Below are 26027 nucleotides of genomic sequence, written 5' to 3'. Positions count from 1 at the left end.
ACTCTAACGTAGGCAGAATACCAGACTATGGTCATCCACTGGTGCAGGTGGACAGTTTTTCGGAGGCCCAAATTCATCATTTACAGGGAATCCTGGAGAAATTGGACCCTTGTCCCCTTGCCCAAAAGATTGTGCTCTCCATTGGTATGAACAACTGTCTGAGAGGGAATTTGTTTAACACCATCAAGAAACAATTTCGGCAATTAATGGCAGTGATTGGCAGAGTCTTTCCCCAGGCGGAGGTCTCTGTATCACTCATGCCATTCTCAACAAAACTCCCACCGAGAACACAGACCCTGATAATAAAAATAAATCTGTTTTTGGAAGAGAATTATAGGGTATTGGACGGTGTGGAGGGACATCTCTTTGGGGTACTACCGGATGACCCAGCACAATGGACGCCAACAACTGCCTTGGAGATGCTAGAGTGTTGGCTCAAACAGTTAATGTAGGAGTTGGGGCCTAGAGAACATATACCTACATATTAATAAACAGATCTCTGCCAAACATAAGGGTACTTACCCTCAACTTACCTGATTTCAGGACTGGAGTTTGGGGTGGGGTGATCCGCGGGTGGACGCCAAAATGAAAACTTAAAAATGCTGTCCAGTGGCCTAAAGGAAAAACAAAAACAAAAAATAGTCATTTTATTTGGAGGCGCAAGAGGGAGCAGGATAAAACTGTATGTGCCCGTGCTCTCTGCCTACCCCTATGGTAGGCAGAATTACTTTTTCCCTTACCTAACCCTAACCCAACACAATTATAATATATTGAATAAGAAAAAAGAAATCACTCCCTTTGTGAAACATTTCCTTCAACATGGCTGGAAATCTGTTCAAACAACAGTTATACAGTGCAATCCTACATGGAGCACTCCCCAAAGAAAGAGGGCGGAAAGGATCTGCATTTCCAGATTGGACAACACACATCCCAAAGGCCTTAATGACAGATAGGAGCTTCATGGTGTGAGGTACTGTTGGACAGTGCACAGATCACAATCCCCTAACTCCTAACCCTCTAACTCTTGATTTGATGAAAAATGAAGAAACCATTTATTTTCATTAATTAAAGTCTGAATTAAATATCACAATTTGGACTTCAAATTGTTCATTTTACAAGCGTTTTAAATATTTGGATAATTCATTTCTAAAATGTACTACTGAATTGAAAAGGCTTGATGAGAACTCATGAACATGTGACCGTGTATGTGTGTGTGAGAGAGATGACACAGTACCTGACATCTCAAGTTTCAGTCAGAGAGGCGAAGCAAGGCGAGGCCAGAAGACACCAGACAGACAGAGTGAGAGACAGACAGAGTGAGAGACAGAGAGACAGTTAGACAGTTGGATGGACAGTCGGACGGACAAACGGACAGACAGACACTCTGCGGAAACTGAGGTTTTCTGGAATTATAAATTAAAAACAGAAGCAGGTAAGTTTGAACCACCATCTGTTTACCACAACTGATTGTGTGTGTGTGTGTTAAGTCTTTGATGTTTGATGACATTGACATATGTCATGAACCCTGTGTCTACATGAGTGTGTGTAGATATTAAGACCTCTGTGTTCACTATGATGTGACGAGTTTTAATCCAGAGATTTCTGGTTTATGTCTCCACCGGTCTTGATCAAAAGGTCAGATACAGGTCTAAAATGGGTCCAGGTCTACATGACGACATAGTGTTAAAGCTCTTTGAGTGGTCAGAAGACTAGAAAAGCACAATACAAATAAAGTGCATTTACCGTTTAGGTCTACAACTCCAAGAATCTGAATCTAAAGAAACGGTAAATAAAACAATGAAATAAGAATCACAAATCATAAGTCTGAACTGACTTTAATTGTATCATTAAGGCAAGGCAAGTTTATTTGTACGGCACATTTCAACAAGGTAATTCAAAGTGCTTCACATAAAACCATTAAAAGCATCAAAAAATAAGGCAAAAGAAAAGGAGATTTAAAAACAATTAAGAACATTCATTGAAACATTAAAAAGAGTCATTAAAACACTAAAAAGCAGTGTACGAAATAAAATACAGGACTAAAATGCAGGAAATTGATTAATATCCTTGAATATGGTTAAATTAAAGGCAGCAGCAAACCACCGTTCCATACTTCTGTAACGCACCGTGATCTTATATGCGTGTGTTTGTGTTGTACACCTGCTGTTAAACTGATACTCTCTCAAACTGATTAGGGTTAGGGTTAAACACAGAGCAGAGCGGAACAGGACGAGGAGAAACACAGGGAACATACCATAATCAGGGTTATAGGTGATTAGACATGTTGAGGCTTGAATCTACCCCACATAGAGAGTAGGCCTGAGCGCACGCGATATTGAAGTCTTCAGCAGCGCCGCTTCTTAATAAATCTACCGAAACTGGTTTACAATTAAAAAGAATTTAATCCTACTGAAGCTAATACAATTACACAATGAAGTACACTAGTAACAGTATCGATAGATACATATTCTCTGCACAGAGAGGCATTTTACCCATCATCCCAGCCGGGAACCACAGCTGTTCCCATCTTATGAGGAGGACAAAGAGACCGAAAACCTCTCCAGTCCTCCCGCATACAGTTTGAAAATCCCCTCCCCTTTTGTCTATCTCAATTCCCATTGGCTAACTTCAACAGTCTCCTCCTTGCAGGACCCTCGCACGGGTGGGATCTGTAATTGCCTGTCTCGAAATCTCTCTGTCCCTCTGCTATTCTAAATACATTCAATGACTGTCTTTTATGGCTTAACACTTCAATGATAAACATTCTGTATAACGATAAGGATTTGCAACTTTTGGCAAAAGCTTAACATAGATATGAAGGTGCTACAAATTCTACTAAGATACACTTCTAACTACTAATCCTAAAACACTTCTACAATTATGATTATTCGAATTATGTATTTCCAAAACACTTCTAATTATGACTAATTATGAATTCTTAATTATGAATCATTAAACACTTCTATTATAATTTCTTAAAACACACTTCTAAACTCAAATTTCCTACAGACACAGGTGGAGTCAATCAGGGGCGGGGCAAACATTCACACAGGCGGGAAAACATACAAAGGCAGGAAGTGAAGAGAACACAGGACACAAGCAGAAAAAACAACGAAACAAAACCCAAAAAAGTAACACTCCCAAATCCTTTTCACACCGCCGGTGTTGCAGCGGAAGGCTAATATTTTATTCTATTAGATTACATCCAAGCAGCACATTAACGTAACAGAATACACAAATGTAATTATAATCACATCTAGTCGTGCCCTGGATGGCGCAGTGATATTGAATTATTTTCATTTACACATTCAAACAGTCTGTAATTTTGTGCTTCCTGTGGTTTATGGAACTTCTTTGTATTTGTCTAATATTATATTTTTGTCTTAGTTTGTGAACTATGCAGCTCTGCTGACTGTAGACTGTTTGTGATTGGTGCTACAAACACTTTTCATGTGAACGCACTTATAGCCAGGATTAGAAAACTGGGTTGATCCATCACCACCAGAAGCAGTCACTTGTTCAGCATATTATACGTATACATTGTAGTCTACTACATTGCCTATAAATAACAGGCAAAAAGCAAGATGTTGTTATTGCACACAAAATGACAAATTGTTGTGTCATTTATACGAATTACAGAGACCGGGCCGGCTTCTTATGAATGGAGCGCACTGCAATGCTCAGGTGGTCGAGACCTAAGCACCTTTACAGAGGTGAAAGGGATCCTGGTTGGGAGGTGATCACCATGTTTTTAGCCTGTGTATGATATGTGAAGCAGAAAAACGCTACAATATCTAAAATGTGTGATAAAACAGGAAAACACAGTAAAATGGGCTGAAAACAGTAGTGGAAATTAAATCAGCAAGACAAGCGGCAGACAGTATAAAAACAGTTAAAAGTATAAAGGTCTCACATATGAACACTTTCTTGAAGACCGCATGTCACGGGGTGGTGTGGTGGACCCAAATACAGACATGACCAGATTGCAGAGTGAAAACAGGTTTTAATGAACGTGAACACAAAGGGAAACTTAACAGAAAATCCAAGGACGTGAGGGCGAAAATCAGGCAGGGCGAGGCAGGGCAGGCAGACTGGGGAACCGGGAGGATGGACCAAACTGCAGGCAGAGGGAGACAAGGTGAGAATAACGGCAACAGAACTCAGCATGCAAAAACACTGCGCGACCGAGAACAAACTGGATACCGAGCAGGTTGAAACAACAATGATCTGGCAGCGAGTGGATGAGAAATCAGGGTAGATATACTGCTGGGAGATGAGTGGATTGAAGGCAGCTGGGAGGACTGGGCAGGTGAGTAGAATGTGAGTGCAATCAGGAGGGAGTCGGGAGGAGACCAGGGCGGAGCCACATAGACACAGAGACACAGAAGGCAAAGCCTAATCGTGACACCGCATTCACACGGGGGTTACCAGTGGAAGCCGGAAACGTAAATAAAAAGGTAAAGAATGAGGCACGAGTGCGTGAGACTTTCATTACACAGCTGGTTTATTCATCAATCATTTCGTTATTGAAGCTGTTTTGACTTGAAATAAAGAACCTGGACGATGATGAAATCAGGGAGTAAAAAATATAAAATAAATACCCACATAACATAACATGCTTTTACGTTGTCATGGTAACGTGATATATCGCAGCAAAGTGCTGTCCCATTCATATTTACACAATTTCAAGCCCAAAAACCTTAGATACCAAATCACAGCACGATTGTTCTATGGTTCTCCTCAAGGTCTTGTAATCTTAATGTGGTATTTTGGAGGGATTGTTTATAATTTTGTTGAATTCTTAAATTGCAAGAAGTTGTGAAATTTAGCACCAAATCTGTGTAACAAATGGTATCAAGGGTTAGGGTTCTTGAGATAGTGTGGCAAACCAGGAGAAGCCGAGCAGATCCAGCGCAGGGGGGCGGATCTCCAAGCTCAGATTGGAGGAGGTGATAGAGGGAGTCTTCTATCCAATTCAGGTATATTTTATATATGTATATATATATATATATATATATAGAACAGGTATATTAGGTTTATCCAGTTCAGGTGCTGCAGCCACTAGAAACGAGGCATTGGTCACACCTGCAGCCCATCAGGTGATTAGAGTGAGCACATGTTCACAGAGCTGAGAAGCAGCAGCGGCAAACAGACTGAGCTGAAGACCAGGAGGATCTCCTTAACCACTAGAGACAAGCTGCATGAAACAGGAGGTAATCCAGCAGACTCACGGATTGCCACATTATATAGAGCAAAACTATGGCCATGATATCCTCCCAGTATAACGTTGTTGTCTTGAAGCTGTTTGCCCTCCCCACCAACGACCTGCAGATCTTAAGGGGGGAGAGTCCTCCCTGCTTCTTCCTAAAGTCCTCTATCAGCTCCGTAGTCTTGCTGACTTCAGGAGTAGGTTGTTATTCTGACACCAACCGATCACGTCTTCTACTTCCTTCAGGTCGGCCTTTTCATTGTGTGCAGGTCCACCACAACTATGTCATCACTAAAGTTGATTGTGTAGGAGTTGGCTACCCAATCGTGTGTACTGGGTGTAAAGCAGGGGCTCGCAGCTCTTGAGTGATTTGTTGTTAAAGTTGAGAGTGGAAGAAGTGTGTCTTCCCACCTTCACCACCTGGGACCTGAAGTCAAGGATTCACATGAGGGGGTTCAAAGTTCATCTGACTGCTGTACCCAATAAATACATTTCTGTCAGAAGAGGTTTTGAAAATAAAAAATAGCGCTTTCCTTCAGTTCAGCCTGTAATGTTTGAATTTGCTTTAATCAGGATATCTTTAAATGGAACTGAATGAAGCTGCTGCAGACTCAGAGATCACTCTCTCACGCTCTCTCACACACACAACCACACACCTACACAGATGTAATTGCAGCACATTTGGAGGTTTTAGAGTTACAAGTTGGCATCTGAATCGCAATGTGATCCTCAAAAGACACACACTCAGCAAACACACGTTAACACACACACAACCTTGTACTCCTATCTTTGTGAGGACACTCATGGACCTTAAACCACATATCTTCAGAACATTCTATCACTAAAATTTAGGGCTGGGTCTGACTATTTGACTCCTTGGTTATTCATTCGTTGAGTTGGCATTCTGTTTTCAGTTTTGGGATTCTGCTGTTCGTTGTGGTTTTTTTAACCCCCTGGGATTACCAACACTCCAAACCTTCTATAAAATGCTTCATATTGAATAGCAAATACAAATGGACAAACAACAATAATTTAGAATAAGAGAATTCTTGAACATGATTGCCTTCATTTAAACCCCAAAACACGTGTTGCAGCACTATGTTTAGGATGTTACATAAAGTAAGGATCACGAAAAATATATTTAAAAAGCGCAAAACCTACAACTTCATTTCAAATGGAAGGAAGAGTTTATTTTCTCTGTCCATTGACAGACCATCCACCCCTCCATTCCTCCATCCATCCAGTATCTTATGTTGGTACAGGAGGGGTATTCCAGACCTCTTCCTGGGGAACCCTGAGGCTTTCCCAGAAGAGAGTCCTGATCAGAAACCCCTCAGCTGTCCCCTTTCGACGTAAAGGAGCAGCTGCTCTTCTCTGAGCTACCTCAACATGCCTATCTTCAAAGAGCACAGACACAAATCTGGGGTCTCCAAACTTGACAATCGGCTTCCTCCAGATGCGCCTTGAGATCCTGTCCTTTTAAAATCACAAACAAAATGGTCCCAAGGGAGGTTAACACCCACTGGAATCATGTTTGACTTTGTGCCGGGTAGTTGGACATATCTTTCACTTTGGTTATACAAAGACTGGATGGCTCGAAAGCAACAACCCCAGTTCACTGTGTTCCTACAGTATCGGTGGGGCAAAGAATACTCCGGGGCACGGTCATAAGATTTCTACAAGTCCACAAAACATGTAGACTGGATGGGCAAAATTCAATGACCCTCAACTGCTCTTCAAGAGTACAGATCTGGTCCACTGTTCCATTGGCATTACTGTTTGACATTTGGATGGAGCCTCTTTTCTCATAACTTACTATTAAGTTTTTCCTGGGAGGGAAAGTAGTGTAATACTCCGATAGTTAGAGCTCCCTCTCCCTTTCCCCTTTTTAAAAATGGAAACTTCCACCCCGGGCTAACCCGGTCCCTGACCTTAACGCGACACAGAAAATGTGTGTTAACCAAGATGGCTGCAATGTCCAGAGCCTTCAGCATCTCAGAGAGAATCTCATCAATCCCAGGCAGTTCTCCTCTCCTCCTGAACACAGTCTGATGCAAACCCTGCTCTCTAGTTCTGAGATGTCTAACGATTTGCCAGAAGCCAGCAGTAAGTCTACCTCCATCATCTCAGCCATTCCTTCCACTGTAACCACAAACCTTAGCTGGGGGTTCTAGAGTAACAAGGCTACAGTCCCTCTCCAGGAGTTTGAAGGTAAGACCAATTATATCTATAACTATTGATTCTTAACGCATCTTGGAAGCCATTTTTTTTACTGATTTATTCATTTAACATTCGAAAGTGGAGATAAGTAGCCAACAAGTGGACTAATAAAACGTTTTTTCAATGATTAACAGAATCAAAATAAAAAAATGTTAAACCCATGGGAGCATTTTTTCACATACATATATGTGTGTATATATATATTAGTGCTGGGCAAGTTAACACGTTAACGCATTCATTAATTAACACCGAAAATAATTTTATCGCGCGTTAACGCAGTTTATTTTTTTATTGTTAAGCGGACATTTTTAACACAAGAACCGGCCGGCAGCGAGCGGTGAACAGCTGTTTGTGTGGCGTCTCTTCCTGTTTCCTTCACCTACATTCCCCTCCATGTACAGCTTCTTATCACCCTCTATGTACCAACGTACATTTATAACAAATACCACACATATTACAGTAATCAGCGTTGCACATGTGTCTGACCTAAATACCAAAAAAAGCCAAAAAGCAATGGTTCATTTAAATTATTGTTTTTAGAGTTTTTAAAGTGTTTTGTTTGTAATATGTATGATAAGCATAATTTAGTTATCACTACTGAGACAAACATAAAAACATGACATAGATAGGTTTGCAGTTTTCAAGAAGTATATTTAAATATCATCTCTTACACACATGAAGATAAAGTTATGAACACCGGCTGAATATCTATGATCAGAATCATGATAACTGCTACTGTGTAAAGGGAATACTGCTGCTAACAATAACCTGATGTGTTTAAACCAAATGTGATTGACCTTTTGTTCATATGTTGAGAATGAAACTCGAGTGAACAGACTGAGATCGAGGCGTTTAGCTCAATTCAAGCAATAAGGTTTATTTGTAACAGAAGTATTATGTCCAGCAGTTAAACGTACACGGACCCTAGCAAAAGGTGCAAAAGTGAAACCTAAGGGCGCTTATACAGAGTGCGCAGGCGTGTCATTTGGTTCTCCTTATGGAGCCATTGGTTAAAGCAAAGTTGGAGGCGGATCTGTTTCTAGCTTTTCAGATGGCCTGTAGGAGCACTGGGCAACTTCACCCACACTGGCTCACTTCCGGATCCCGCCTTCTCTGGAACGTCAGTGTGTGTGAAATGTTGATGTAACAGCATATTGTTAACACTTAAGGTGCCGAAAAAGGGTGCAGTTCTAAGCTATGTCGAACTCTCTGTGTGAATAGATAAAGAGAACGCTTCTCCTACTCTAAGATGGCAGTTTCCGCCCTAATCTGGTGGTTTAAGCAAGTGTTTCTTTCAGGGCCACTGTATCTGTTTCTATCGTGCGAACAGGTGACGGAATGCCCTGCTCGGAGTTTTTGACCTACTTACAGTGACCTCACAACTCCGCAATATAAGCTTACAAGTATAGCGCATATTATTTAACATTGAATGAATATATTTTATTTACACATATAGCAGTACTTTCACAATAAAAGTGCTCAATACACTACTTTTGAAATCATTATTGAATTTTTGTGCATAACAATGAGATTAATCGCAAAACAATCATGTGATTAATCGCGATTAAAATTGTTAATCGTTGCCCAGCATTAACATATATATATATTATACGCATACCCTTTTTCCATATTTGATGGACAGTGAACTGTTTATGGTCCATACATACTGAAATAATTTGAACTTCATGAAGGACACTCATACACACATACTTACACACACACACACACACACAAAAGTACACGGTGTTAATATGGACTCTCTCACACACACATCGTTTTATTTTAGCGTGGAGAGCTAACAGAGAGGAAATGCCTGGCGTCTCTGACTGCGTCCAACAACATTCTGCAGTCTACAGTTGCACATACACACCCCAACACGCAATTGCACACACACACTCACACACACAGTGTGCGCATGAAACCAGAATGACTTTTCTCAATCAGTGTGACACAGTGTCACACTGCTGGAACAACACTGATAACAGCTGTTTGTGTGTGTGTGTGTGTGGCAGGCAGACAGCATCGCCTCTGACAAAGAGAAAAGAAGACTGCGATCATTTTCATCCCGGTTACTCCAGGATAGATGACAGGTTTAGTCTAGCTTAGCACAAAGGCTGGGAGCAGAGGGAGACTGTTAGCCTAGCTTAGCACAAAGGCTCGGATCAGAGGTTAACTGTTAGCTTAGCTTAGCACAAAGGCTGGGAGCAGAGGTTAACTGTTAGCCTAGCTTAGCACAAAGGCTGGGAGCAGAGGTAAACTATTAGCCTAGCTTAGCACAAAGGCTGGGAGCAGAGGTAAACTATTAGCCGAGCTAAGAGGAACTCTGACTGACTAGATTTCAGCAGAAAACAGGAAACAGAAGCTTTCAAACGAATACTCAGCTGATCGTCAGATTAAGAACAGGCCTAATGAGACTAATGAGGAAGGAAATATTTAAAAAAAACTTTGTTATAGTGGATAAATCATTAAAAGACCTACACTGGTTAACACAGGTTTGTCATTACATGTATAAGCAGTTATTAAACCAGCCAACATGAGAAATAAAATGCGTATCAAAGTATGACCTGAATGTTGTGCAGCAGTAAACTCGTACCTGTCAGCTTTAAATTTGTACGCTGATTACTATTTGTATTAATTCTAATTTTCTCTGGAGCCATCTTGTGGTGAAAAACAACTCTGTGACATTAATGCAGTTTGTCTCAGACTCTGTGTGGCGCCTGTTATCACAAAGACAAGAGGCTGAATGACATGTGAGTGATGGACACACACACACACCTCCAGTTGAAAGCAGTGAACAAACCAACAGCTACTGGACACAGTAAGACTCATGTTTTCTAACATAATTAATGGTTCTCTAGCTGCATATTTAGTCAGTTGTATCTTCACAAATGTTGTATTTATATAAGCTCTTCATCTGGCTCGTGAGTCTCATGCATTTATTTTGGTCATTAATAGTTTTACACTCTTAACTTCATACAAACTACTGTCGATGTTTGTCATCATGCTCATAATCACAGAAAGCGCTGCGGTACTTGCTCTGCTAACGTTAGCCACATCCAGCTAACGTTATCCAAAGTGTTAGCTAGCTTTGTTTTAGCCACCAATGTCAAACCATTTATTCATATAAAAACCTGTCTCTAATCAGTGCGACATACGAGAGCAACAGTTGTAGCTTAGTGCCATGGTTCATTGAATCTGAGGACTTTATCAGACCAAAGATGAGACAAGTATTTCATAGGAGAGACCTTCATTTACTGGCTGTAGCCACTAAAGCCCCAGTGTCAGGGGTCACAGTGGGCTGCTCGGTCGGACCTGTGTACCAGAAAGGTTTCTGATCGCCCAGTGAGACCCCCCTGCGAGGTTCAGGGGAAAGAAAGCTCTTCTCCATCTAAGTGATGGAAGAAGACCAGAAGCTGTGTGAAGTGTTCAAGGTGTGATTCTTGTCAGTTGAGATTGTGAGTGTGTGTGACACTGGTGAGTTTGTTTTTGTTGGAGATTACAGGGGAACAACACAGTAGATAATGATGTGGTGATGCTGTGATGATGCTGTGGTGATGCTAACCCTATAACAAGAACAGGAGGGGGAGCACAACAGAAAGTGTTTTCAGTGTCCCGATGATCTTTTCTGGATGTCAGTGATGTGTTGATAGAAACTGAGTTTATTGTCTATGATGAGGCCAATATATTTTAAGCTGTGGATGGAGGTGTTGGCTGTGTTCTTTTGTCTTGTCCATGAAGTCAAGTGAGAAATGCAGTGTCAGTATTTGAAGTATGTGTGTGTGTGTGGGGAGGGGGTGGGGCTGAGGACACGGCGTTGATGATGATGGTGATGGTGGTGATGTTGATGATGGTGATGGTGATGATGATGGTGGTGATATTGATGATAGTGATGATGATGGTGGTGATGTTGATGTTGATGATGGTGATGGTGGTGATGGTGATGATGGTGGTGATGTTGATGTTGATGATAGTGGTGATGATGGTGGTGATATTGATGATAGTGATGATGATGGTGGTGATGTTGATGTTGATGATAGTGGTGATGATGGTGATGATGATGGTGATGATGATGGTGAACTTTCTTGATCATTTGATGTCGTTGGATTGAAAGCAGAGCTGAAGTCAACAAGAAGAGCAGAAGCGAAGTAGCCTGGTAATTCCAGATGTTGGATGAATGTGGAGGAGTCATGTCCCAGCATGTGGTCTGACTGCTGGATGGATGGTGTTCATTGGGCTTTGAGCGATTGGTGATCAGATTTTATATCAATGATTGAATAGCTGATCTTGTTCGCTTTCAAAGACATTGTCACCCAAAAAAGTACTATAAGCTTCTTAAGATATGATGGTGCTCTCTAGTAGGGTAATATGGTACTATAAGCTCCTTAAGATATGATGGTGCTCTCTAGTAGGTTAATATGGTACTATAAGCTCCTTAAGATATGATGGTGCTCTCTTGTAGGATAATATGGTACTATAAGCTCCTTAAGATAATGATGGTGCTCTCTAGTAGGATAATATGGTGCTATAAGCTCCTTAAGATATGATGGTGCTCTCTAGTAGGATAATATGGTACTGGAAGCTCCTTAAGATATGATGGTGCTCTCTGGTAGGATAATATGGTGCTATAAGCTCCTTAAGATAATGATGGTGCTCTCTAGTAGGATAATATGGTGCTATAAGCTCCTTAAGATATGATGGTGTGCTCTAGTAGGGTAATATGGTACTATAAGCTCCTTAAGATATGATGGTGCTCTCTGGTAGGATAATATGGTATTATAAGCTCCTTAAGATATGATGGTGCTCTCTGGTAGGATAATATGGTACTATAAGCTCCTTAAGATAATGATAGTGCTCTCTAGTAGGATAATATGGTGCTATAAGCTCCTTAAGATATGATGGTGCGCTCTAGTAGGGTAATATGGTACTATAAGCTCCTTAAGATATGATGGTGCTCTCGAGTAGGATAATATGGTATTATAAGCTCCTTAAGATATGATGGTGCTCTCTGGTAGGATAATATGGTATTATAAGCTCCTTAAGATATGATGGTGCTCTCTGGTAGGATAATATGGTACTATAAGCTCCTTAAGATAATGATAGTGCTCTCTAGTAGGATAATATGGTGCTATAAGCTCCTTAAGATATGATGGTGCTCTCGAGTAGGATACTATCAGTGGCGGGCCGTCAGGGCCTGCAAGGCCTTCTCTGCTGGCCTAAACAGAATCACAAAGCTATATCTATTTTATAATTTAATAATTTTTCTTAAATACACTACATGTATTATAATTTATAAACATATTTTTCCCATTATCTTATTTTCTCATTGCACAGCTACTGTCTTCCTCAGTTGCTCTGCTTCCAGTGCAGCTTGTTTTAAGTAGAACTTTTATCCAATCAGATTTCACCTCTGTGTCTCTAGGTAAGAACAGAGGCCAGAGGCCTGCACACTCTCACCTGCAGCCAGTGCAGATTAAAGTAAATGGGGACGATATTGTTGATTGTCATAGTGTTCATAGGGTCAGCAGGCATTCTGACTGAGTGAGATGCACCATGACACAGGGGGCTGAGACGAGGAAAGACATTGCAGAGCAGTACGGTCAATGTTCAAGTTGTGAAAGTAAAATCCTATGATGTCTTTGGGTCGCGGCTAGTCATGAAGGAATGACGGTGGATCCCACAGCCAGACCAGCTGAGAACATTATATTTACCTGAATTTAGGCTTTTGCATTTACTAAATGCTCTAGCATTATTCAAACGACTCGTACTGAACGGTTTAGTACATAGTTACAGCCTTAAAAGTGAATAATAGCTGTGGCGCCATAATGTGGTTATAAGGTGGTATTTCAGCTGCAGGACAGCAGTGAAGGCCCAGATATAAAATGCACGGCCCGCCACTGGATATGATGGTACTATAAGCTCCGATATGATGGTGCTCTCTAGTTGGATAATATACAATAAACTGCTTAAGTTGTGATGGTGCTCTCTAGTAGGATAATATGGGACTATAAGCTCCTTAAGATATGATGGTGTTCTCTAGTAGAGTAATATGGTACGATAAACTTCTTAAGATCTCTCGTCTTTCAGTCTTTTATTTCCTCCAACACTGCAATCAGATTTGAACAGCATATGTATTTGGTTTTTCATTTATTTGGAGCAGAATGTAATATTTTCCATTCTGTTATGAATGTAAATTGAGTGAAGTTTAAAAGATTACTGTATTCTGGTCAAAGTAATGAAACTGATGCTGCTCTGTGGAGACTTGGAGTCAGTGTGGGACAGCTGTAAAACTTCTACCGTGTGTGTGTGTGTGTGTGTGTGTGTGTGTGTTGCTGTATTTAGCTGCCTGAAGCCTTATATTTGTGGGAACCAGCAGAGTCACTGAGCTGATAGCCGATCTGACTGACAGACAGACAGACAGGTGAACTCTATGTTATCTGAGGGTAATGAACAGTGAGAATGCAGATGATCTGTTTTATAGTGAAAATATTCATTTTGATGAAGACAGTTCGATAAAAAACTGTCTGTTTGGTTTTCAGGAGCATTTTTTACCCGAATGATTTTTAAACATTTTATCAACTCAAATGATTTAAAATGAGCAGGAAGCTTCAGTTTCCTTTTGTCTTCCTCTTTGTCCTGAAAGTAATCAAAAACATTTTAAAATGATTTGGTCAAACATGTCGTTGTCTGTCTTCGTTCTGGATCTGAGAAGGTAACTACTTCTTATTTGTGATATAATTACTATGAAATACGACACCACCAACGATAGCTGTGACAGATGACCAGTAGATCCTTCAGAAGATCGGAGGTTCAAACCACGGCTCCTCCAGTCTATGTCGATTTGTCCTTCAGCAAGACACTTAACCCGCAGTAGCTCCTGCAGTAGCTCCTGTGTGCCATCAGGGTGGTAATGGGTGTGAATGAGTGGTGTTAGAGCACGTTACATTTACCATTTCTATGAGTTTGTTTTGAGCAACAACTCTTTCTGTGTTTTTACAGTTTAGACTTTCACATTTCATGTTAGTCAGTCGTGTACAGAAGTGAATCTCTTCCAGTTACTACAATCCCAGAAGAGTTTGTTTAGCTCGGTGACACATTTCACACTTACAGTAAGTCTCCAGGAAATGAATGGAAGTCTATGCAATGTCCCCAACAGTTCCCTCAGTAAACGTGTGTGTGTGTGTGTGTGTGTGTGTTGGAATGAGCTGGGTCATCGTAGCGACTGCAACTTTACACCAGAGGGTCAAACTGATGACTCGCAACAGCTGCTGCTGCCATGGCAACGCAAGGGTGGGGTCAACCCTGGCAATGATGAAGACACCAGAGACTGTGTGTGTGTGTGTGTGTGTGTGTGTGTATGTGTGTTTGTGTTTATTTCTTGGAGCAGCTGTGTGTCTGATTGGCTATCAAACTGACTGTAGATCCCTAACCCTTTTTTTATTTTTTTAAATAATTTTATTAAAAATGAATCATTGTTATGGCAAAGTTCAACAATGAATTCAAAAGTAGTGTATTGTGCACTTGTATTTTAAAGTACTGCTATATCAACAAAGGTCAATGACATTGTGTGTAAACACTTTAAACACATCAGGTTGTTGTTAGCAGCAATGTTCTCTTCACACAGCAGCAGTTCTATCTCTTCTATATCTGTGCTCAGTGTGTGACTGTGTGTGAAACGTTCCACTGCTGTGAACAGAACATGTTTCACACGTTCATCTACATGTGTGTTGAGTCTTCATCACAGTCAGAGCATGTGATGCTGCTCTACTCTTCATCACTGTGATGCTGTAACTCAGGTGATGAAGGTGACCCAGTGATGTCCAGTAGTCTCCAGTGAGAGCAGCAGCTGCTGCTCGTTGTAACGCGTGGCTTTAGTCGTCCTCTCCTTTAACACAACTCGTGTGTTCTTCTGGTGACGGTGCGTCTTGAGGCTCATACGTGACGTCATTCGTTGAGATCCTAAAGCTGCGTTCACACCAAATGCGACGTGAACACAGCTTGAGAACGTTCCTCAGACCGACATCTTCCACAACACTAACCTGCAGTTTGTCTCCACTTCTCTGTAGCATCTGTTAGCTTGTGTTGCTTTAGTTTATCTAAACTCCTCCCACACGCTGCACCAACGCAGTCTGAAGACTTCCTCCACCGCTGCCAGTGAGCAACGCACTTTACAAATAATTTTAAAAAGAAAATGCCTTAACACGCGATAAAATAATTGTCGCCGTTAATTAATTAATGTGTTAACGCGATAATAACGGGTTAACTAGCCCAGCACTAATTCTGATAACCCTGTACTACAGACAGACAGCTAGTAACAAGCTGAAATGACCTGAGACAAACTAAGAGCAGCAGATGTTCGAGGTTCCACTAATGAACATCAGCAGAACAAGATGAAACCATCACAAATACTAATGATGGTTATGTCATTATCTTCATCATCACCATCATCATCATTTTATCAAAACCACAGATTACAAAGGACTTTACAAATAATGATAAAAGACTAAATCTAATTCACACTAGATGAAGATAAAAACAAAGTGAACCATCTGGAAGCAGGACTTTGACTTTGACCCCCCCCCCCCCCCTTGTTGTGTGTCCTCGATGTCTTGATGATGACCCTCCATCTTGTGACCCTGAAATCTATCTCAGTCCTCCATCTTGAAGTCCGTTCCGATTCCTGCAAAGCATCTGGAGGAGCAAGGGGCTATAAGAGGAAACACCGGCGTCTCCTTTGTGGAACAGCTATAAGAGGAAACAGGAAACACTGGTGTCTCCTTTGTGGAAGAGCTATAAGAGGAAACAGGAAACACTGGTGTCTCCTTTGTGGAAGAGCTATAAGAGGAAACAGGAAACACTGAATCAGAATCAGAAACCGTTTATTGCCATGGTATGTTGAACATACAACGAATTTGACATGACGGGAGATGCGTAACATTTAACAACAATCAACAACAATCAACAATGCAAAGTACAAACAAATTAAATTTACAGAAAATATAAGATAAAGTAAAATATAAATAAAGTGAAATATAAGATAAAGTGAAGTCGAGTGCACAAGCGGACAGGTAACAGGACTATAGACCAGTGAGATGTATGTAGTGTGAAAGTGTCGAGTGTGATCGAAGGGATGTGCGGGGGAGGGACCGGTGGGAAATTGTCCTGGGGATGACAGAGTCAGTGGGGGTCCCGGGCTCTGTTATGAGCCCGACTGCCGACGGGAAGAAACTGTTCATGTGTCGTGAGGTCTTGGTCCTGATGGACCTCAGCCTCCTACCAGATGGAAGGGGCACAAACAGTTTATGTCCAGGGTGAGAGGGGTCGGCTACAATCCTTCTTGCTCGCTTCAGGGTTCTTGAAGAGAACAAGTCCTGGAGGGACGGCAGATTGCAGCCAATCACCTTCTCGGCAGAGCGAATGATGCGCTGCAGTCTGTCCTTGTCCTTGGCTGTGGCCGCAGCGTACCAGACCGTGATGGAGGAGCAGAGGATGGACTCGATGATGGCTCTGTAGAAATGCACCAACATCTGTTGGCTCTGTAGGCGAACTTCAGGGGGTCCAGGAGTGGGTTGGTGAGGGTTTTTAGGTGGGACAGGACAAGGCGCTCAAAAGACTTCATGACCACAGAGGTCAGGGCGACGGGCCTGTAGTCATTAAGTCCTGTGATCCTTGGTTTTTTAGGGACAGGGATGATGGTGGAGGCCTTGAAGCATGCTGGTTTGTGGCATGTCTCCAGGGAGGTGTTAAAAATGTCTGTAAACACCGGAGACAGCTGGTCAGCACAATACTTCAGGGTGGAGGGGGAGATCAAGTCTGGGCCGGCTGCTTTGCGGGGATTCTGTTTTTTAAAGAGCCTGTTTACATCGCTCTCCTGAATAGAGAGAGTCGTTTCGACTCTTTGTACAAGTCCTTGTCCCCACTCTTAAAGGCCTGATCTTTTTGCAGCCTTATGCTGCGTTCACACCGGTCGTGTTGATTTTTTGACGCGCGTCGAGATTACCAACAGTCTATGCACAGACGCGATGAGACTGGCGCGGCGCGATTTTGCGATGGCGCGTTAGACGCGTTTTTGCGTTGGACGACGCAAAATCTGCAACACGCGAGTTGAAATTTTTCAACTTCTGCGAAATAATCGTGTGACGCTGTGGCGCGATAGCCTATCAGCGTTGAGTTGCTCCCCCTGTCATCATGACTTCCTGCCGTTGTTGAATCAGGAAATAAATCCTGTAGCCGTCTGTGTTCACCCAGAGCTCTACGATACCTCATATCAACAGAGACCGGACCAAACTATGTGTATGCATGTGTGTGTGTAAACCATACGGTACAAACAATGAATAGACGCTGCCGTATTTACGTCTACATGATGTTATTGAGTGCTGGTGGAGCTGCTACGATGTTAGCATAGCCTAGCACCGAGCCATCAGAGCTCCATTGAGAAGACAAGTAGCCTACAAATCGACATCATTACGTAGTTATTTCGGAGTCCCTTTTTGTCGGAGAAGACAAGTACAAATCGGCATCATTATGTAGTTATTTCGGAGTCCCTTTTTGTCGGTTTATTTTCCGTTGAATCACAGCCAAATCAGTTTATGTTGTGTTCCTACAGCTGTAGTAAACAGCGACCGGTGGCTTGCTAGACACAGTGAATACAGCTCGATGAAATCCACGGAGCTCCTCTGAACAATATTATGAACCAGACATGACGGCGTTTGGCATTCTGACGTTTGAGGGACTTCCACAACACGTACAAAGCAGCAATTGTCCTTATTCCTTTCACGGTTGAAAGCTGAAAGAAATGACGGCCAGGTGAACGGCTTCCAGTCGATAAACCACGCCCCCTCTCCGGCGCCACGCGATTTTGCGACGTTTGGTGTGAACACGACCGGCGGCGCGTTGGCCGCGATTTTGCAGTGTGTCAAAAAATCAACGCGACCGGTGTGAACGCAGCATTAGCTGTCTGAGTTCTGCTGTGAACCAGGGTTTGTCATTTGTGGTGTCTCCTTTGTGGAAGAGCTATAAGAGGAAACAGGAAACACTGGTGTTTCCTTTGTGGAGGACTTTTTTTTCATACGTAAACAAATAAAAGAGGCGTTGCACACAGCTCAATAATCCACAGCTGGACTCTACAAACGTCATTGTTGCTTTTTGTTGTTGTAGTTTTTAAAGACGATCAAACTTTCTGCCGTTGACAGTTCGTCAAACCGCATTCATTAAAATAATTCCCCCAATATTATCTGTTTTTATCTTGAATGTTTCTACATTCAATTCAGTTCATGTTTACAAGTTGAAACTGCTGCTGTCGTAAATTTATTATTTCAATATTTTATTTCTACACTTAGCACTAATTTGTTGTATTTTATGTTGACATAAAGATAAACAGGACTGTATATGTATTTATATATAAAATAAATATAAATTTAATACAAAGTCACTCGCTATGATCAGTGCATAGTCACACGGATGCCTTCAATTTGTGTGTCCATCATCAATTGACTTTCCGTTGCCATTGTCTGCATCCTGAGCAACACGAAAAAAACAATAGATTGCATTTGGTGATGATTTCACAAACAGGCATCATCCCCTCTCTTCTCCTACAGGAGGTGATTACTAGAAGACGGTGGAGCTCAAGCAGCGCTGCGTGATGCCAGGATGGCCCCTCTGCTGCCCCCTGTTGGTTCGGAGGTCTTAAAACACTTCACGCTGTCCTCGCTGGAGGAAATTCAGCGACGACACGAAGTTGAGGAGAAGGAGCAACAGGGGAGGAAGGAGAAGAACATAGAGGTACAAAAAACATTGATCAGCTATCGTTACAATTAATCAATACACTGAAAATGAGCAATGAATTCTCTGAGAATAATTAATCAATTAATCCTTCAAGTTCCGTACTCAAATGCAGATCGGCCAATCATCTCATGACAACTATCCGGCTCCAAAGACTCTCATGCAAGAATTGTAGATTTTCTTCATTTTCTGGCTGGTTTTGTGGATTTGGAGCTCGTTCTAGAACGATACGTTTCTACATAACAACCTGTAGAGCTGACATTGTAAATAACACAGATGACCTGTAGAGCTAATATTGGAGATGGGATGTATTAGTTTGTCTATGCTCCTCTAGAAGGTATACTAAATGTATACATATGCTGCTTTCTAATGATTGTTTTTCAACATTAGATCACATTTATTCAGGGAGTGCAGTTAGTAACAGTGTGGACTCCAGTGTAGATTGATGGAGTCTCAGCAGGGGACGGGGCTTAGTAAAGGGTTGATCACAATTTAATAACAATATAAATTAATGAAAAATTGTTCCTTTGAATGACAGATAGCAAAGGAAGATCTTCCTAAACCAGCCAGTGACCTAGAGGTCGGGAAACCCCTCCCATTCATCTACGGAGACCCGCCTCCTGGGCTTCTCAACACCCCACTGGAGGAGCTGGATCCCTTCTACCAATCACAGAAGGTCTCCCTCTCTTTGACAAATGACATTCCCTGTGACCCAGGGACTGAACAGTATTAATCAATAAATCAATCATCAATCATCAATTTATTCTCAGCTTCAGCTGCAGAAGTCACATTCGAAAGTAAATCTGATCATTGATTCATTTTTAGATTGTTTGTCTCAGTAAAGGTTTCAATCATCAGCTAAGTAATGTAATGAATCAGTATACCTGTCTGTCTCTCTGACCTGTCTGTCTCGCTGAACTGTCTGTCTGTCTCTACCTCTCTTACCTGAGTGTCTCTCTTACCTGTCTGTCCCTCTGAATGGTCTGTCTGTCTCTCTTTGTCTCTCTTACCTGTCTGTCTCTCTTTGTTTTTCTTACCTGTCTGTCTCTGACCTGTCTGTTTCTATGCAGACGTTCATCGTGCTCGGTAAAGGAAACGTCATTTACAGGTTTAATGCTGAGTCGGCGTGTTACCTGCTGAGTCCGTTCAACCCACTGAGGACCATCGCCATCAAGATCCTAATTCACTCATATCCTTTATGATGTCACAATGTGCTTCTCCTTCATTGGCCGGTTTGCTTTGATTTGCATGTTATTGTTAAACAATCAGCTGATGTTTTTTGTTCCTTAAAACCTTAAAAACGTTATTCAGTTTGTTCATCATGGTAACGATTCTGGCCAACTGTGCGTTCATGACTCTGAGTGATCCTCCAGCGTGGAGCAAAACTGTGGAGTGAGTCAACACACAAAGTTTACAGACAAATACACACACATACACACAAATATACACAAATACACACGAGAATACACACAAATATACACACAGCAGCGGTGGGTAACAATAAAACACATAAGAGTTTCCTCTATGGGTCCATGTAACTCTGACGATGCTGGATGACATCATCAAAACTGTCCAATCAGTGACCTCGGCATCCGCCATGTGACGTCATTTTTTTTCCTCTTGGTTTGTTAGTAAAAAAATAGTTTGACCAAACCAGAATGTTATTTAGAAAGAGTCGATTAAATGTGTAGCAGCTCTCACCAACATGGACACATGTGTTTGTCATGAGGTGGGGCACTACACTGTGTTTGTCATGAGGGGGGGGGCACCACACTGTTTGTTCTGAGGGGGGGCACCACACATATGTTTGTAATGAGGGGGGGCACCACACTGTGTTTGTCATGAGGGGGGGGGGCACCACACTGTTTGTTCTGAGGGGGGGCACCACACATGTGTTTATAATGAGGGGGGGCACCACACTGTGTTTGTATTGAGGGGGGGCACCACACTGTGTTTGTTCTGAGGGGGGGCACCACACTGTGTTTGTCATGAGGGGGGGCACCACACTGTGTTTGTTCTGAGGGGGGGCACCACACTGTGTTTGTCATGAGGGGGGGCACTACACTGTGTTTGTCATGAGGGGGGGGCACCACACTGTTTGTAATGAGGTGGGGCACCACACTGTGTTTGTTCTGAGGGGGGGCACCACACTGTTTGTAATGAGGGGGGGCACCACACTGTTTGTATTGAGGGGGGGCACCACACTGTGTTTGTAATGACGGGGGGCACTACAGTGTGTTTGTCCTGAAGGGGGCACTAGAGGACGTCCCATCAGGAGAGGAGACCTTATCAGTGGTAATAGTTTAGCACTACTGTGCAGGCTTTATATGAACACCATCAGGATGTCATTTGTATTATAAGTTATTTAATTATAAATGTGTGTTGATTGCTGCAGCCTTTATGAAGCACTAAAAGTCCAGACAAATATTTGATCTCTCACCATCTGTAGTTTCAGCTTTTTTTTTATGTGTCAATGTCTGACGTATTTTTCTGTCGTTGAACAGATACGTGTTTACGTTCATCTACACATTTGAAGCAACGATCAAAGTTGTGTCCAGAGGATTTTGTGTTGGTGGGTTCACCTTCCTGAAAGACCCCTGGAACTGGTTGGACTTCATGGTCATCAGCATGGCGTAATACTCATAATACACATACTTTATACACAATAATACACTTACTTTATACACAATAATACACATACTTTATACACAATAATACAAATACTTTATACACAATAATACACATACTTTATACACAATAATACAAATACTTTATACACAATAATACAAATACTTTATACACAATAATACACGTACTTTATACACAATAATACAAATACTTTATACACAATAATACAAATACTTTATAAACAATAATACACATACTTCATGCACAATAATACAAATACTTTAGAAACAATAATACAAATACTTTATACACAATAATACACATACTTTATAAACAATAATACAAATACTTTATACACAATAATACACATACTTAACCTATTTCGAGCTTTAGCACAAGAGAACCTATTGTTTTTTAGTGTTATTTTAATATCATTATTATAATCGTCATTATTATCATTATTATAATTGTTATTGTTATTAATCGCTTTAATTGAAATCATAAATGCTTTTTACTACTTTATAAAGAACCTAGGGTTAAAAGATGACTCTATTTAAAACAGTTAAGATCAACTTTCTAATCTAGAAGTCGTCTGCTTGGTATTGAGATTTTTCTCGATGATGGTGGTGATGGTGATGATGATGATGATGTCTCTGTGTTTCAGATACCTGACAGAGTTTGTCGATTTGGGAAATCTTTCTGTGTTGAGAACATTCAGGGTTCTTCGAGCTCTGAAGACCATCACAGTCATCCCTGGTCAGTGTGTGTGTGTGTGCGTGTGTGTGTGAGTTTACGATTCTGATTTAGATTGGTCGGTCAGTTTTTAATTCCCCCCCCCCCCCGTCAGGTCTGAAGACGATTGTCGGAGCTCTCATCCAATCAGTGAAGAAGCTGGCTGATGTCATGATTCTGACGGTGTTCTGTCTCAGCGTCTTCGCTCTGATTGGTCTGCAGCTCTTCATGGGAAACCTGCGTCAGAAATGTGTTCTGATACCACCGCTGTTGCTCGGCAACAACACATCTAACACATCCGACCTCGGTACTGGTTACCATGGCAACGTCACCCAAAGCAACAATACAGAAAGCAGCGGCTTTGATAACTCCAAGTACATCAGCAACCCAGGTATGATACAAATACTACTACCATTAATTCCCCAAGTACATCAGCAACCCAGGAATTATACAAATACTACTACCATTAATACTCCAAGTACATCAGCAACCCAGGTATGACACAATACTACTACCATTAATACTCCAAGTACATCAGCAACCCAGGTTTGATACAATACTACCACCATTAATACCCCAAGTACATCAGCAACCCAGGTATGATACAAATCCTACTACCATTAATACCCCAAGTACATCAGCAATCCAGGTATGACACAAATACTACCACCATTAATACTCCAAGTACATCGGCAACCCAGGTATGATACAAATCCTACTACCATTAATACTCCAAGTACATCAGCAACCCAGGTGTGATACAAATACTACTACCATTAATACCCCAAGTATATCGGCAACCCAGGTATGATACAAATACTACTACCATTAATCAGTGGTGGGCCGTCAGGGCCTGCAAGACCTTCTCTGCTGGCCTAAACAGAATCACAAAGTTATATCTGTTTTATAATTTAATAATTGTTCAAAAGTACACTACATGTATTGTAATTTATATAAATATTTTTCCCATTACCTTATGTTCTCATTGCACAGCTCCTGTCTTCCTCAGTTGCTCTGCTTCCAGTGCAGCTTGTTTTAAGTAGAGCTTTTATCCAATCAGATCTCACCTCTGTGTCTCTAGGTAAGAAGCGAGACCCGAGGCCTGCAGACTCACAAGTGCATCCATGAGCAGTTTAAGTGAATGGGGACGATATTGTTGATTGTGTTCAACCAATCAGATATTTAGTTTGACATGTTGGGCGTATTCTTTGACGTATCAGAGCCTGCTAGCCGGCCTATAATGACGTCAGCATTACATGCCGCTCAGTGTCCATGTGTAGCTCTGCCGCGAAACTTAACAGCAGAGGCTGATGGGTAGTGAATCACATCACGTGATGCAGCTCAGCCAATCAAATATGGGCATTCTGACCCGAGTAAGATGTACCACACCATGACACAGGGGGCTGAGACGAGGAAAGACACTGCAGAGCAGTACGTTCAATGTTCAAGTTGTGAAAGTAAAATCCGATGATAATCTCTTTGGGTCGCGGCTAGTCATTACGATGATGGCGGATCCCACAGCCAGACCAGCTGAGCACATTATATTATCCTGAATTTAGGCTTTTGCATTTACTAAATGTTCTAGCATTATTCAAACGACTCGTACCGAACGGTTAAAAATGAATAACAGCTGTGGCGGCATTATGTGGTTATAAGGTGGTATTTCAGCTGCAGGACAGCAGTGAAGGCCCAGGTCTAAAATGCACGGCCCGCCACTGCAATATCGTAACCTTCGTAACTTGATTTTACAGAGTCCAATCCTGAAGACATCTACACATGTTGAGACGGACTCTGTCTCTCTCTCTCTGCCTGTCTGTCTCTCTGTCCATCTGACTGTCCCTTTCTCTGTCTGTCTGCCTGTCTGATAGAGAACTACTACTACCAGCCAGGTCAGCTTGATGCTCTGCTGTGTGGAAACAGCTCTGATGCCGGGTGAGTTCACAACAATCAATGATCAATAATAATAATACCGATGGTGATGATGATGAAGATGATGATGTGTTCAGGGTCTGTCCTGAGGGTTACGTCTGTCTGAAGGTGGGGAGAAACCCAAACTACGGATACACGAGCTATGACTCGTTTGGTTGGGCGTTCCTGTCTCTGTTCAGACTGATGACTCAGGACTTCTGGGAGAACCTGTTCCAGCTGGTCAGTAAGGGACTGGTCCCAGTACTAACTGGTCCCATGACTAACTGGTCCCATGACTAACTGGTCTTTGATTTTCACTCACATTGTAATGATTTCTTAGTTTCATGACTTTTTAGTTAGAGTGAACGTTGTGGGAATACATCTGCTCTCTTTGTGTAGACAGTTTAAAGATGGAGAGGACAGACAACCAATCATAGAGGAGGACATGAACAGAAACAGTTTGATTTATTTCACCTGTCTGTATGTCACCTGTCTGTCTCTCACCTGCCTTTATATCACCTGTCTGTCTCTCATCCACCTGGGTTGCAGACACTGCGAGCCGCCGGTAAAACCTACATGATCTTCTTCGTGGTCATCATCTTCCTCGGCTCCTTCTACCTCATTAACCTCATTCTCGCCGTGGTCGCCATGGCGTACGCTGAGCAGAATGAGGCCACGATGGCCGAGGCCAAACAGAAGGAGGAGGAGTATGCTCAGATCCTGGAGATGCTGAAGATGAGAGAGGAGGAGGTCTGAAATGATGAAACTACATTCAATCAGCTGACAGTGAAAACACACTCAACATTTATTCTGCTTGTTGTTACAGCAGGTGGCCTGCAGGGAACAAGGTACGGCACCACAGAAGAAGAATTCATCTGCAGAAATAAATGGCCACGAGGAAGACCACACTGCCATTGAAGGTACACACAGACATGTACACACAGACATGGAAGGTATACACTTTAATTCGAAAACAAAAAACAGATCCACCACAGTGTTCCTGAACACATGAGAGCAACATGTGAATCTCCAACGATCAATCCGCCAAATGTATTGATCGTTTATTGGAACGAGACGAGGAGATAAAACGGATGAAGAAAGGAGTCAAACTGATGACGTAACGTTCTGTTCACAGACTGATGATGTAATATTCCTGTTGAGGATCTCTGCTTCGTTTCTACACGAATGATCGACAGACTTAGTTTCATTTCAAAAACAACTTTCGATTTGCATCGTCTCTAACTCGCTGTGTGTTTCAGACTTTGCAGACGACCAGAGACCGTGTCCTCCGTGTTGGTATGTCTTTGCCGACATCTTCCTGAAATGGAACTGTTGTGGCTGCTGGCAGTGGATTAAACGGTACCTCTACCTCATCGTCATGGACCCGTTCGTTGACCTGGGAATCACCATCTGTATAATCCTCAACACCGTCTTCATGGCCATGGAGCATTACCCGATGGCTGAGGAGTTTGAGGAGCTTCTGAGCATCGGAAATCTGGTCAGTGATGAAGAGAAGTCAGAGAGTTGGTTTCTTTTCTGTTTCTTTTTTCAA

The 26027-nt window shown here is 42.0% G+C and overlaps 1 protein-coding gene across 4 annotated transcripts in view; it reads left to right on the top strand.

Annotated features, from left to right (window-relative positions):
• Positions 1-1306: 1306 nt before the first annotated feature.
• Positions 1307-26027, top strand: part of scn4ab (sodium channel, voltage-gated, type IV, alpha, b) — a 41960-nt gene continuing 17239 nt past the window's right edge. The window contains exons 1-13 of one of the 4 annotated variants that reach the window (XM_079282132.1): positions 1307-1432; positions 19024-19207; positions 19746-19883; positions 20278-20396; positions 20510-20599; positions 21712-21840; positions 22500-22591; positions 22683-22958; positions 24436-24499; positions 24676-24715; positions 25025-25225; positions 25302-25395; positions 25735-25973. In XM_079282132.1, the coding sequence (XP_079138258.1) occupies positions 19076-19207; positions 19746-19883; positions 20278-20396; positions 20510-20599; positions 21712-21840; positions 22500-22591; positions 22683-22958; positions 24436-24499; positions 24676-24715; positions 25025-25225; positions 25302-25395; positions 25735-25973 (1614 nt within the window). In that variant the 5' untranslated portion in view covers positions 1307-1432; positions 19024-19075. Of the gene's footprint in view, positions 1433-19023; positions 19208-19745; positions 19884-20277; positions 20397-20509; positions 20600-21711; positions 21841-22499; positions 22592-22682; positions 22959-23312; positions 23321-24435; positions 24500-24573; positions 24716-25024; positions 25226-25301; positions 25396-25734; positions 25974-26027 lie in introns of those variants that run through there. The other 3 variants (XM_079282131.1, XM_079282130.1, XM_079282133.1) reach the window with 3 other exon arrangements.

This window comes from Melanostigma gelatinosum, assembly GCF_949748355.1.
Source record: "Melanostigma gelatinosum genome assembly, chromosome: 13".
Lineage (NCBI taxonomy): Eukaryota > Metazoa > Chordata > Actinopteri > Perciformes > Zoarcidae > Melanostigma > Melanostigma gelatinosum.
Note: the sequence above shows the minus strand (reverse complement) of the source record. Positions and strands in the feature narration are given on the sequence as shown.